General features: G+C 37.7%; 1 protein-coding gene across 4 annotated transcripts in view; it reads left to right on the top strand.

Annotated features, from left to right (window-relative positions):
• USP9X (ubiquitin specific peptidase 9 X-linked) overlaps positions 1 to 13,584 on the top strand; it is a 217,540-nt gene that overhangs the window by 58,309 nt on the left and 145,647 nt on the right. For all 4 annotated transcript variants that reach the window (XM_054005771.1, XM_054005769.1, XM_054005754.1 and 1 more), the window contains exons 7-11: positions 6,425 to 6,540; positions 6,815 to 7,066; positions 7,143 to 7,281; positions 9,136 to 9,288; positions 13,190 to 13,294. In XM_054005771.1, the coding sequence (XP_053861746.1) occupies positions 6,425 to 6,540; positions 6,815 to 7,066; positions 7,143 to 7,281; positions 9,136 to 9,288; positions 13,190 to 13,294 (765 nt within the window). The remainder of the gene's footprint in view (positions 1 to 6,424; positions 6,541 to 6,814; positions 7,067 to 7,142; positions 7,282 to 9,135; positions 9,289 to 13,189; positions 13,295 to 13,584) is intronic.

Below are 13,584 nucleotides of genomic sequence, written 5' to 3'. Positions count from 1 at the left end.
GACAGTGGTGGCGTAAGAATGAATACAGTAAAAGATTGTGAGACTGTAAGGGTGCGTCTACACTATGGGGTCTATATTGGTATAGCTATTGCACTTTAATTATGTCATTATAACCCCATAATATAGATGCAGCCTACACTGATGGAAGGGGTTTTTCTATTGTTATAGGATGCCCCCTCCCTGAGTGACAGTTGTTAGATTGACGGAAGCATTTTTTTATTGACCTATTTGCATCTACACTGGGGGCTAGGCTGGCATAGCTATGGTGTGCATTCTTCAGACTCCTGATGGACCATAGCTATGTTGGCCTAAATTTAAGTGTAGACCAGGCCTTACATACTATGGTAATGGGGTCCATATAAGTATGTAAAATAGAATGGACTCTTCATGTTGTTGGTAAAAGTACATTTTGCAGCCGTCTTGACTCATCACTGCTCCATCAGGCAAAAGACTGTATTCACCTATGTATTCACCTACAGTAAAGTTTCTTGAAGGGGGTTAATGAAGTTTAGAGAACCTCCACCTACATGAGACCTCAATTTAGTACTTATTCAGCTCACAAAACCCCCTCTGAGGCCATGAGAGAATGTTCCTTGTTTCATTATTCAGTTAAGACCGCTTTTAGTGTACCTATCATATCTGGTAAGAGTGAACTTTCACAACTTCCCTCCATTTTTTTACAGCCTTTCACAAAGATAAAGTGGTTCTTCATCCACATCCAAAATTTGTCCCTACTGTAGTAACAATTTCATTTCAACCAGTCCCTAAATAAAAAATACTTCTCGCTTACATAGCACTTTTCATCTGTAGATCTGTGTATTTTACAGATGGGGAAACTGAGGCAAAAAGGCCAGTGGCAGAGCTGGGGCTAGAATCCTGGTCCCAAGAGTCCTAGTTCAGTGCTTTAGCCAATAGGCCACATTGTCTGCTCATTAACTTGCCAGTGTTTTTCCTTAGGTCTAACTCAGGGGAAGTGAAGTCCTTACCTTGGATGCTAAGAGAACATTATTAGCCTTCCATTTAATAGATCTAAGGAAAAAAGGAAATCACCTGGACTATTTCTCTTATGGGGAGAGAATAAAAGCAATCACATCCTAATGCCTTTCTAAGTAGGTTAGACTCTATATTGAAGAATGTTATAAATGCACTGTTTTCGTTTTCCAGAAGGGCTGAGAGAGCACTCAACTAGAGCAAAGGCCTTCTCCAGGGCCTGCCTTAGACATATTCCCATATTAGAAATCTGTAGAGCTGCTCTTGGATCTGGAGTCATACTTTCACAAAACATTATTCCTTTGATTTGGCATCTGTTTCAGATGCACAATTTGGTAAATCAGTATTACGATTTTTATTTAACTAGGCCTCCTCATTCCATCAATCAACGTACTGTCTGTCTAACTCCCAAGAGTTGGGAATGTGCAGAGGCCATTCAGAGAAGTGAAGGTTACTAATCTATAACTATTGTTCTTTGAGATGAGCCTCTGCCCATTCACACTCCTCACTTACCTTCCCCTCTTTCTCAGAGTCCCAATTACAACTTTGGATCTGAGGAGGCACTGGAAGGAACTGGGGTAGTTAGCCTGCCCCCTTTATGGCTGCTTCTTCTGAACATTGGGAGGTACAAGAGTGTTCCAAAGAGCACTGCTAATAGAAGTTTCCACTGGTCCAAGCTACACGGTTGGCACATCCCATGAATGTGGAGAAGCATCTCAAAGAATTCTGGTTGCAGGTGTATAAGCTTCATTTTTCCTTACCTTTGTTACTAGTAACACCATACATGATAGGTTTCAGAGTGGTAGCTGTGTTAGTCTGTATCAGCCAAAAGAACAAGGAGTCCTTGTGGCACCTTAGAGACTAACAAATTTATTTGAGCATAAGTTTTCGTAGGCGAAAACCCACTTCATCAGATGCATGCAGTGGAAAATACAGTAGGAAGACACCCACCCACCCACCATGAAACTATGGGTGTTACCATACACACTATAACGAGAGTAATCAGTTAAGGTGGGCTATTATCAGCAGGAGGGGAAAAAAAACTTTTGTAGTGATAATCCGGATGACCCATTTCCAACAGTTGACAAGAATGTGTGCGTAACAGTGGGGGAAAAAATTAGTGTGGGGAAATAGGTTTTCTTTGTGTAATGACCCATCCACTCCCAGCAACCACACAACAAAAACACTAACCCAGGAACCTATCCTTGCAACAAACCTCGTTGCCAACTCTGCCCACATATCTATTCAGGGGACACCATCATAGCACCTAATCACATCAGCCACACTATCAGAGGCTCATTCACCTGCACATCTAGCAATATGATATATGCCATCATGTGCCAGCAATGCTCCTCTGCCATGTACATTGGCTAAACCGGACAGTCTCTACGCAAAAGAATAAATGGACACAAATCAGATGTCAAGGATTATAACATTCAAAAACCAGTCAGAGAACACTTCAACCTCTCTGGTCACTCGATTACAGACCTCAAAGTCACAGTACTCCCAATAAAAAAACTTCAAAAACAGACTCCAATGAGAAACTGCAGGATTGGAATTAATTTGCAAACTGGACACCATTAAATTAGGCTTGAATAAAGACTGGGAGTGGATGGGTCATTACAAAAAGTAAAACCTATTTCCCCATGCTTCCCCCCTATCCCCCACTGTTACTGTTATTGGAGAGCAGCCCATTGAAGCTAGCTGGTGGGGGCTTGGAACCAGGGTGGACCAGCAGCCCCCATCAGCTCCCCGTTCCCCTAAGATCCCTGTGCAGCGGCTGCCCAGCAGGCTATCAATTGCCGGGCAGTACAGCTGTCCCTGTCCCCAGTGCCATATGCTACCCTCTGCCTTGGAACTGCTCCCCAGAGCCTCCTGCTTGCTCTGCAGTGGGGGGGGTGGGAGAAGAGGGGGAAGAAGGGGGCTAATGTCAGGGTGTCCCCCTCTCCCCTGCTCCTGCACCCTGCTTACCCAATCTCCATAGAGCAGGGGTTGGACATGACAGGGCTCAGGACAGAGGCAGCAGCTGCTGTCTCAACTTCCTCATCTACTTAAAAAGGCAGTGTACTTAGTGTGGGGTCAGCGTACTTAAAGGGGCAATGCACATCTCTCTCTCTCTCATGGTGTGTGTGTCTCTGTCTGCCATACAGTCTCCCCTCCCTCCATTCGTGCTGTCTTGTAGTGTGTGAAGCTACATTAACAACAATGGGTTAACCCTTGAGGGCTCAGCCAATTGCCAGTTCATTATTTAGCAGTAAGGCATTCCCTGGGAAATATCCCGTCCTTTGACTTCACCATCTCAATCAAGTTTCACAATCATCATCGCTGTGTACCAATATTAAATTGTTTGTTTAAAACTTATACTGCGTGTGTGTGAGATATCTATGTATGTATGTATGTATGTAAAAATAAAGATGTCTCTGGAGCCTAACCCCCCCCCCCCCATTTACATTAATTCTTGTGGGGAAATTGGATTCACTTAACATCGTTTTGCTTAGTCGCATTTTTCAAGATCATAACTACAACGTTAAGTAAGGAGTTATTGTACTTTTAAATGTGTGAAAAAAACCAGTTTCGAGAAGGAGCTTCTATGGGAGGCAGGTAAAGCAATGTTTAGGGTTGGTTGATAAGCAGAATCTCTTTTAATAAAAACAAAAAACTGAAAAATGGAACATGAGATGGAGATAGCACATTCATATAGGCTTAAAATCGTAAACAATTAGCTGTTGTTAGGGGAAAACTGAATATCATGACCATAGACATCCCTGAAAAAGCCCTCAAGTATACAAAGCAGAAATGAAATGAAAAAGGAAATACATGTGATAAGTTGTTGGCTGGAAAACCTGAGGATTAGAAACCTGGAGGCTTTCCCCCCGCCATTTAAAAATGATCAGCAACAGCTAGTTACTCTTAATGAAATATGTACAGCTTTTGATGCTTAGTAGAATAACCCCTATACTTCAGACACTCCACTGTCTGAAGTTATTTGAAAATATCTGTAAGTAGCAGGTTTGCCACAGATCCATGAGATTCATAAGCAAACTCTGGATGCAGAAATTATATAGGAGATGGTCATAGAGGCAATAGCCAGCAAGAAAAGTGGTAAACTTCATGGTTTTATGGCTATCCATCTTAATTTTACAAGGTATACGAGGAGGTGTTAGGAGGTCCTTCAAGGGATATGTTTAATACTGTTTTGTTAGGGAAAGATCTTCTTAGGGCTTATCTACATGGTGCCACAGTGCGTGTTGTGGGCATGTGATTTCTAAAACACACCATGTTGCATACTAACTGGTCCGTGCAGTCCTTGCTGGTGTGCACGGACTATATAGGCCAGTTAGTGCTTGCCTTTGTGCACTTTAGAATTCTCACCCCATAGTGTGCATTGCTGCACTGTGTATATGAGCCCTCCATCTATAAAGGACACCACCGTTGTGGGTTCTTTCTAAGGTTGGAAAAGATTGTACCACATGTAGTTATCAAATCATGATATAAAAATCTTAACAAAAATACTAGCTCCATGTTTCCTATCCAAACTGTTAGTTTACATACGTCTGGATCAAACTGGATTTATTAAGGGTAGGCAAGTGTTAGATAATGCTCATACAATACTTGAGGTCAGACTAGATGATCACAAGGGCCTCTTCTTGCCTTGGAATCTACTGAATCTATAAATCATTCATTGTGCCAGATCTTAAAACGATAATTTTATTTGATCACTTGACTCAGAAGGTGTTTGATAGGATGGAGTGGAATATTTTATTTAAAAATTTGTTTCCCATTGGCCCTTGTTTCCTTAAGTGGATTACTGGTCTTATTTCCATGCTAAAAGCAACTATGGGAATTAATAGCGTTAAATTTTCTCTGATAGTTTATATAGGGGAACTCAACAGGAGTGTCTGCGGCATCTTTTACTTTTTGCACTGGTCATGGAGCATTTTGCACAGAAGACAGTGGATAACTGATTTGTTACAGGAGTAAAACTGGAAGATGCCACAAAGTAGCGCATGGGACAATAATATTTTTAATTAAACCAAACACTTGCTTAACATTATAAGAAATTCATCTTTTGGAAAAGTGTCTGGCTTAAACTATGCTGCTAGCTGTATATTTGCCAGATTCAAAGAACTCATTCCCTCAGAGAAGTATTGGGTGTAAATGAACAACACATTGTATAAGGTATCTGGGAATTCAATTTCAACATAGAACATCTGTATGATTTAAATATCAAACTGTTACTTCATCAAACTAAAAATGATTTGAAATGCTGGGAGAACTGTGCAAATTCTTGGCCAGGGAAAATAACCATGGTCTAATGAACATTTTGCCTAGTTTATCATTTTTAGAAATCAAAACAAACTTTAATTGATCTGCTCTTCCAGTAACTTCCAAGTTAAGCATAAGGTTTCTCATATTCTCAGAGAGACATGTTTATTATATAGGAAGCTACTTTGAATAGAACCAATGGCTTCAGGATGAACAGGAAACAAACATTCCTCTGCGCGCCCACCCTCACCCCCATTTGTCAGTTTTTGGTGATCACACAAGATGATCAGAAAAAGACTTGGAATATGATACATTTGAACTTTCATATGATCTGATGAGGGGGAAAAAAGGTTTGGTAGGCAAATGACCCTGGAAGAAAATGGGCTTTCATGTGGAAAAGAGGCAGTTTTGATTTGCAGTGCACAATAAGAGAAAATGTATTTTATACTGTTTCAATGGTACCTTATACCAACAAGGTAAAAAATAGATTGGGTAGGAATAGATGTTGGGGAAAAGTGATTTTATCCATGTACATGTCCAAGTATTAAATAATATTGGGAATGTATGTTATCATATATTACAATTTTTGGACATTTATTATCAAACGATTAATTGATTATCCTTCTGGGGCTTCCTAGTGCAAATAGTCTCACTCATGGAAATAAGTAATAGCAAAATTCTTGCCATATTGAAGTCAGTGGGAGGTTTTTTTAAGTAGGGCAGATTTCACCTAATGAATCTTACATCTTGCTTTTTCAATTTTTAGTCAATATCTGCTAAATTAATTTGACCAAAATTAGAACAAAAATACATTGCTTACTATTAATTTACGAAGAGTACATGTATATACAAACAAATTATATTTGACAAAGTTCTTTGAATAATTAATAGGTACAGTACCTGTGCTTTGATTTATTAATGAATAGACAGAATTATCTTTCTGCTTAAAAAACAAACACAACAACCCAGTAACAGCATGTCCTGGATTGTGTAGGATTATATGTAACTTGTTACCCTTACAAATAGAAAAACATGATTATATTTGTTGCATAATGAGTCTCTAAACAAAGGTGACGTTTATTTTGTAATGGCTAATATTGTATTTCTGGCACTTTATAATGGTAACAGTTTTTAAAAATGAGAAAGTAACTAATTTATTGTGTTGCAGGGTTGGTTAGTAGATCTCATCAACAAGTTTGGCACATTAAATGGGTTTCAGATCCTGCATGATCGTTTTATGAGTGGCTCAGCGTTGAATGTTCAGATAATTGCAGCTCTCATCAAGTAAGTTTCTTAGAAAGCAGAGTCATTTTGGGATATGTTCATTGAAAATAAATGCAAATATTGAACTAAGGATTTCAAGTATCCATTTATTTTTTCTCTTCTGAAAAGGGGTACTATGATCTGCTATCAAGTATTGTTTACTTGAATGTCCGGAATCTGAATTACCTTCCATTATTTTGTTCACTTGTAAAAACGTTTCCTGAACAAAATACTCTATCTTAATAAAAGTAGACAAGTATTCACTTTACATCTGATTTTTTTTATTGTCTTTTAGACCATTTGGACAATGCTATGAGTTTCTAACGCTACATACAGTGAAGAAATACTTCCTTCCAATTATAGAAATGGTTCCACAGTTTTTAGAAAACTTAACTGATGATGAACTGAAAAAAGAAGCAAAGAATGAAGCCAAAAATGATGCTCTGTCAATGATAATCAAATCTCTAAAGAACTTAGCTTCAAGAGTCCCAGGACAAGAAGAAACTGTAAAAAACTTAGAAATATTTAGGTTAAAAATGATACTTAGGTAAGGCAATCTTTCTGTTGGAATGGTTATTTTTTTTGTATTTTTTTGTATTTCTTACACTTAATATCTCTTACAGATTATTGCAAATTTCCTCTTTCAATGGTAAAATGAATGCACTAAACGAAGTTAACAAGGTGATATCTAGTGTGTCATATTATACCCATCGGCATGGTAATCCTGAAGAGGAAGAGTGGCTTACAGCAGAGAGAATGGCAGTAAGTTTTTGTTCTTCTTACCTGAATTAGGTTAAGACTTTTTTTCTTTAAATGTAATAGTAATTCTTCAGAGGTAGAGTAATGTGTACATACTGTGAATCCTCATTATCTGGTTTTATCCAAAGTCATGAAAATTAATTCTCTTTATAATTAGTCACAGTAATTACTAGTGTGTCATAAGGGTTTTTATGGCTTTGCTGTTGACATTACTATATTTGTATCAGGATTGCTATTAAAATATATTCAGATTTATAAGAACTGCAAAAAATTATTTTCAAAGTGGATCTTGTGTACGAAGGTGTAACACAATTTAAAATTTTTTTTTTAAAAAATTGAATGTAAAAATAGATGTGTACTGAAGTTGACACTTTTGTACCACTATAATTAATATAAGATTAATTTATCCAAAATTTCATGAGTAATTTCTCAGAGAGAAATGTTGATAATTGAAAAAAATTATTCAAATTCAATTTTGAAAGTGATTGCTCTACATGCTGGTCTTCAGTATGCATCCTAATTGTTTGACTGAAAAACTTTTCATAGAATAATTTTGTGGTAACAGACTTTTATAAATTTAGATTTGCGGAATCTCTGAAATAGAACCTTTATCAAGTTCCAACATGCTGCATTTTAAGATGTAATTGCTACAGATGTTTGCTTTAGCAAGAGAGAGAGATTAAAAAATTCACATGGTCTCTGGGTTTAGTGACTTTTTTCCCTGCTGTGAAATGCATAATCTGTAGGAGGAATGCTATGGGGCAGGATTATGCAGCATTTGCGCTATATGTACTATACAAATAAATAAGGGCTCTTGACATAACTGTGGGATTAGGTGTCTCAAGCAGGATTGACTCTGGTTAGAAATATTCAGGTTTTTTTTGACAAAAATAATGTGTTTATACTGGAAAATATAAAGTACAGATGATAATTGAAAAATCTTGTTTGTCCAAGTCTTACATGAGGTGCCAGATTGACTCTTCTAGTTATATAATCGAGTATAGCAACTCTGAAGGGATGGTCACCTTCTCTCATTCCTTTTTGGTTCTGGCACTCAGCAGACATTCTGCTGATGCCTCAGTCTGAACGAAAGAGCTGGTTACATTGTGTTCCTTGCACTATATCAGTGCTACTTTTTGAAATCATCTTAATTTTTATCTCCACTTCTTAAATCTTGCTTGAACTCTTTTTTTCTCTAATTCAAGTAGAAGTTGAGGCATTTAAAGAGGTGAAGCTGACTTAAGAGTACCTTTTTCAGAATATAGCTTATTTCCTGATGCTTTCCAGTGTTTTAATCATCCTCTTGTTATGTAATATGCTATGCTATAAGTGTACCAATTGAGTTACAGAAATGTTAGACCTGAGTCCCTGAAATATCTTCAGTGACTCCAAGCTATTGGAAAAAAAGTGTATCCCTGGAAAAAGTAAATGCTCAATCTTCCCCCTGTCCCCTTACACTGGAAGCTGTATGAGGATTTTTATGTTCAGAGTTCAGTTTCATTTTGCTTGAAAAACATTTGTAGTGAAGTGTTCTTTTCCACTGAAGCTACAAAGCATGGGAATTATTGCTGATATTGCCTTCAGAAGACAGCTGCAGGAAAAAAAATCTTATGTATTACAATGGGTAGGGTATCAGAATTGTATAAAGTACTGACTTGCTTTGATTTGGGGGGAGGGAGGTGGTATTGCATTCTAGGACTTGAAGGTGAAGTATAAATATCCTTTCCTTTTTGTGTGTTCGTCTTACCTTTATAAGAGACAGAATGATTTCTGGCTTACATTTTCTGCTTAACTATAATCTACTTTTTGAAAAAACTTCAATATTTTGAAATTGTATATATTTTAATTTAAAATTAGGAATGGATCCAGCAGAATAATATTTTATCAATTGTATTACGAGATAGTCTTCATCAGCCTCAGTATGTAGAAAAGTTAGAGAAGATTCTTCGTTTTGTCATCAAAGAAAAAGCCCTCACTTTACAAGATCTTGACAACATTTGGGCAGCTCAGGTAAGGAATTAAACTACTGCCTTGAGCAGGATTGATCTTACTTTATAGCACCTCTTGACAATTTTAAGTCAAATTTGTTATGTGAAATAAATGTTATCAAATAAGGAAGGAAGGTAATGGAGTTCATGTAGAAGGGAAGGTGCTTTGAGATGGTGTTGCTGGTGGTGTGCATTGGTATATACAAAAAGAAATGGAGGAGGAAATCTTGAAAGCTAAATTTAGACTGCTAGCTAGACTCAAGTCCAGGATCTCAGACTGCCTTTTCAAATGTGCTACAAGTTCAATGGACAGGACTAACTAGGCAGGAGGTAATAAATTGTAAAGGCACAGATGAAAAAATGGTACAGAGGAGGAATTAATATTATGCGGCGTGTGATTCTAGATTCTTTAGCTCATCAGTGGACAAGATGAGGCAATTAAAGATAATGGTGAAGTAGTGTAAAGCATTTAAAATGAATATTTTGGCCTAGTTTTACTGTAGAGGACAAGGGAAATTTCTTTTATGGATGGTGCTTTAATTTCCATTGAGAACAGAGTACCATTTCCCAGGAAGTCTCTAAGGCTAAGGCCTTGTCGACACTGAAAAGTTAAGTTGACCCAGCTATGTTGCTCAGGGGTGTGAAAAATCCACACCCTTGAGCAATGTAGTTAGGCTGGCCTAGCCCCCTGTGTAGACAGCACTAGGTCAAAGGAAGAATTCCTTGGGGAGGTGGATTACCCACGCCAATGGGAGAATCTCTCTCACTGGCCTTGGTAGTGTCTACAATGAAGTGCTATGATGATGCAGTTGCAGCACTGTATTTGTGCCGCTCTAGCATTTAAAGTGTAGACAAGCCCTACGAAGAAATTACTGGAACAAATGAAGTGCAATAAATCTGAGAGCCAAATGAGTATTCTGAAGCTTATAGGAAATAGTGTGAAACAGTGAATTCCAAACACTCAGTATAGCCATAAAACTAGTGACTGTTCTTGAAAGCTTGTAGTGTCACTAGTGTGCTCATCTTTATTTCTTTAAAAAAAAAAAAAAAAAAAAAAAAAAGACAAAAGGAAGAGTCCAACAATTCTACTGAGTCCTCACCTCAGTTCCAAGGAAACGGATTGAGTATCTCATTACAGCACTAGAATAAAAATACAGTGATAAGATCAAACCAGCACATGTTGTGGGGAACAGGGGAAATCATGCTGCTTTAACCTGTTAGGAGATCTAAAATATTTAGCTTTTAGTATAACATTTTCAAGTATCTCATGAATTCCTGCAGACAAAATTAGTTCATGTAGGTTTGGGGAGTAATACTGAAGTCTGCAAGCAAATACTAGTGCTCAATGGCAACAGATTGAGTTTCAGGGAAGTATCATGATGGGAGGGAATTGGTGTTGGGACTCCATCTTCATCTTATTTTTCTTCATTAATGATCTAGAAGTGGGAATAAACAGCATATTACCTAGAGCAATGGTTCTCAAAATTTTGTACTGGCAACCCCTTTCACATAGCAAGCCTCTGAGTGCCCCCCCCCCATAAATTAAAAACACTTCTATATATTTAACACCATTATAAATGTTGGAGGCAAAGCGGGGTTTAGGTTGGAGGCTGACAGCTTGCAACCCCTCCCCCCCCATGTAATAACCTCACGACCCCCTGAGAGGTCCCGATCCCCAGTTTGAGATCCCCTGATCTAGAGGGTCACAGGGTTCATTGAGGTCTCCTTCCATTCCTTGATTCCCTCTCATCCCCTTCTATTTTAGGGACTCCCTGCACACACCCCTTCCCCCCCCGCAAAGGGCTCTGTTGCTCTCCCTTCCCCTCCTTCTGCTATGACCCCGCCGATATCTCCTTTTTGCCACATGCCATGGGCTGTGTGCCCACATTCTTCTTCCCCGTGCTAGGAGCACTATGTGGGCCCCCATGCTCCCTCCTCCCCCATTCTTTCTTCATTTTTTTATCTGGAGATAAGTCATTCATGGTGTCAATGTTTTAAACTGTATTGGGAGGCTGGACAGAGCGGGGTGGTAGGGTTGAAGGTGTTAATGACTACCATCAACTGGTTCTTTGATCCACAGACTAGACAGACAGAGAAATGTTGTCCAGTTCATTTGTGTAAGGGCTCACTTTCCCTACTGAAAATTCAGATACTAAGTTGAGAGGTGTTGCAAACACCATTGAGGACAGAGTAATTCCCTCTTCTGTTGGTTGTGTTTATACTGTCCTTTGTGCTGTGACCTTGTGTTCATAGCTGTCCATAACGTGAAAGGCACACATCATAAATAGTAACAAAAAGAATGAATGAGTTCAGAAACGGGTTGAAAATAACAAATAGAGATTGACTTGGAAAATAATCATAAACAGATTCAGTGGGAGGGAAGAAGCTAAAAAATCAGAAATGCCAAAAATAGGCGTTGGCATGATAGTGGATAAATTAGATATGAGTAGGAAAAAAGACCAATGCCACTTTGGACTGGTGATGATCGCATCTCTCTCCATATGGTGTTGGTTTAATGGCAATTAGAAGTTAGCATTTAAATGCATGTCACATTAATACTAGAAAGACAACCAATTGGAGGGGCTTCAGAGAAGTCCAGAGAAGAAACTGGAGGAATTCGATTTAAAAAAATTAAGAGATTTAAATTGGTCAGCAGGGGGACACTAATATCTAAAAAGATTGGAAGTGTTCAAATAGATTGGAATTATTTAAATTTAAATTTTTGAATTCCAAGAGTGAAAAGTATGATTAGATTTACTGAATCAGGAAAATTAAAATGGCTTAACATTTGAGGTATTCAGCAGTATGACTGCCACAGTCATTCTCTCCCCCCCCCCCTTTTTTTTTTTTAAAAATCTGGACCATAATATGAAAGTAAAAGTCGCTGCATAAAATTTAGAACAAATACAAAGTAGTAACACTGTGCATCATATACTTTTTAAGATATTGAATTGAGTATTGCAAGGGGTGAAGTGAAATACTGATGCAGAGTTTGCAAAGTAGTGAATTCATTACTATTAATGCATTCATTTTTAATACTGAATGAGATTGACAGTATCTCTAAATTTTGTTTTTCTAAACTTTACAATTTACAATAATAGGTTAGTCTTGCAACTTTACATATTATTTGAAATGTGTCTACTTAAAAAAATGCCATATTAAATTATACTATTGGTTCATCTAGTCAGGAATCCTCATGTTTGATAGGCATAGAACCCAAATAAGGCGTCTGTTTGTTTTAGCATTAGACCAGAAAAAAATTGGTTTCTATCTTTTCCCACAAATCAAAATGTCAGCAATTATCGGTTAAGCCTCTGTCTTCTCCCCCCTCAATTTTAAAAAGTCTTTATGACTCTTATCTTACCATGGCTGTTTTCTGATGTTGCACAGCTGATCAATGGGTAGGTTCACCTTTACAGTGCTGTCAGCCAGTTTTTAAGGAAGGCCTTCAGTTAGCCATTAAGTATCCTCCCCTACCATATCAGGAAGAGTTCAAGTCACAGTATAGCAATATTGTATTTAAAATCCATTTAGACACAGAACAAAGCAGCATGATGAAACATGCATTGACATGCAGGACAGCTTGTTCATTAGAAATATTTTAATTTTAGTTCTTTGCAGAAATCGTTATCTTCTACATAAATCTGTGAAAAACCTTGAAATTTTTGACCTATAGATTATTTTTAAACCAGTCCCTCCACTAAGAATTTCACCTGATTTTTAACTTAAACTAACAAAATAGAACCAGACAATCAGATGTCCTCAGTGTAAGATATCTAGTCAAAGTGGGTAATTCTCTGGTGGTGGGGTAGTAATCCTTCCTACCCATTTCAGGTAATCATCTGACAGATTTGAAGCATTATATCTTACTATCTTTATCTTCGTATAGATAGTTACAAATGTTAATTTTGTTTCTATGACAGGCAGGAAAACATGAAGCCATTGTTAAGAATGTGCATGATCTCCTTGCAAAGTTGGCTTGGGATTTCTCTCCTGAACAACTTGATCACCTGTTTGATTGCTTTAAGGTAACGCTGCATTTTTTCAGCTGTTCTATTACTGTAAGTACTGAATACAGTTAACTTGCCTTTAATGTACTGTATGTAGTAGGTTAGTATTTTGATTGTGCATAATCTGCTAAGAGTATTTTTATATATTCAAATTACCATAGTAGGACTCTTTGAATTGTCTATCATACTCTTTAGATAAATTCTGTGCAGTCTCCACAGATGGGGGACTTCCCGTTGCATGTAGGTATTAACATGGTTCTAACTTTTGTATACTGCTCTGCTGTTTAGAGCACACAATGGGATATTTT

This window comes from Malaclemys terrapin, chromosome 1 (genome assembly GCF_027887155.1).
Source record: "Malaclemys terrapin pileata isolate rMalTer1 chromosome 1, rMalTer1.hap1, whole genome shotgun sequence".
NCBI classification, from domain to species: Eukaryota; Metazoa; Chordata; order Testudines; family Emydidae; genus Malaclemys; species Malaclemys terrapin.
Note: the sequence above shows the minus strand (reverse complement) of the source record. Positions and strands in the feature narration are given on the sequence as shown.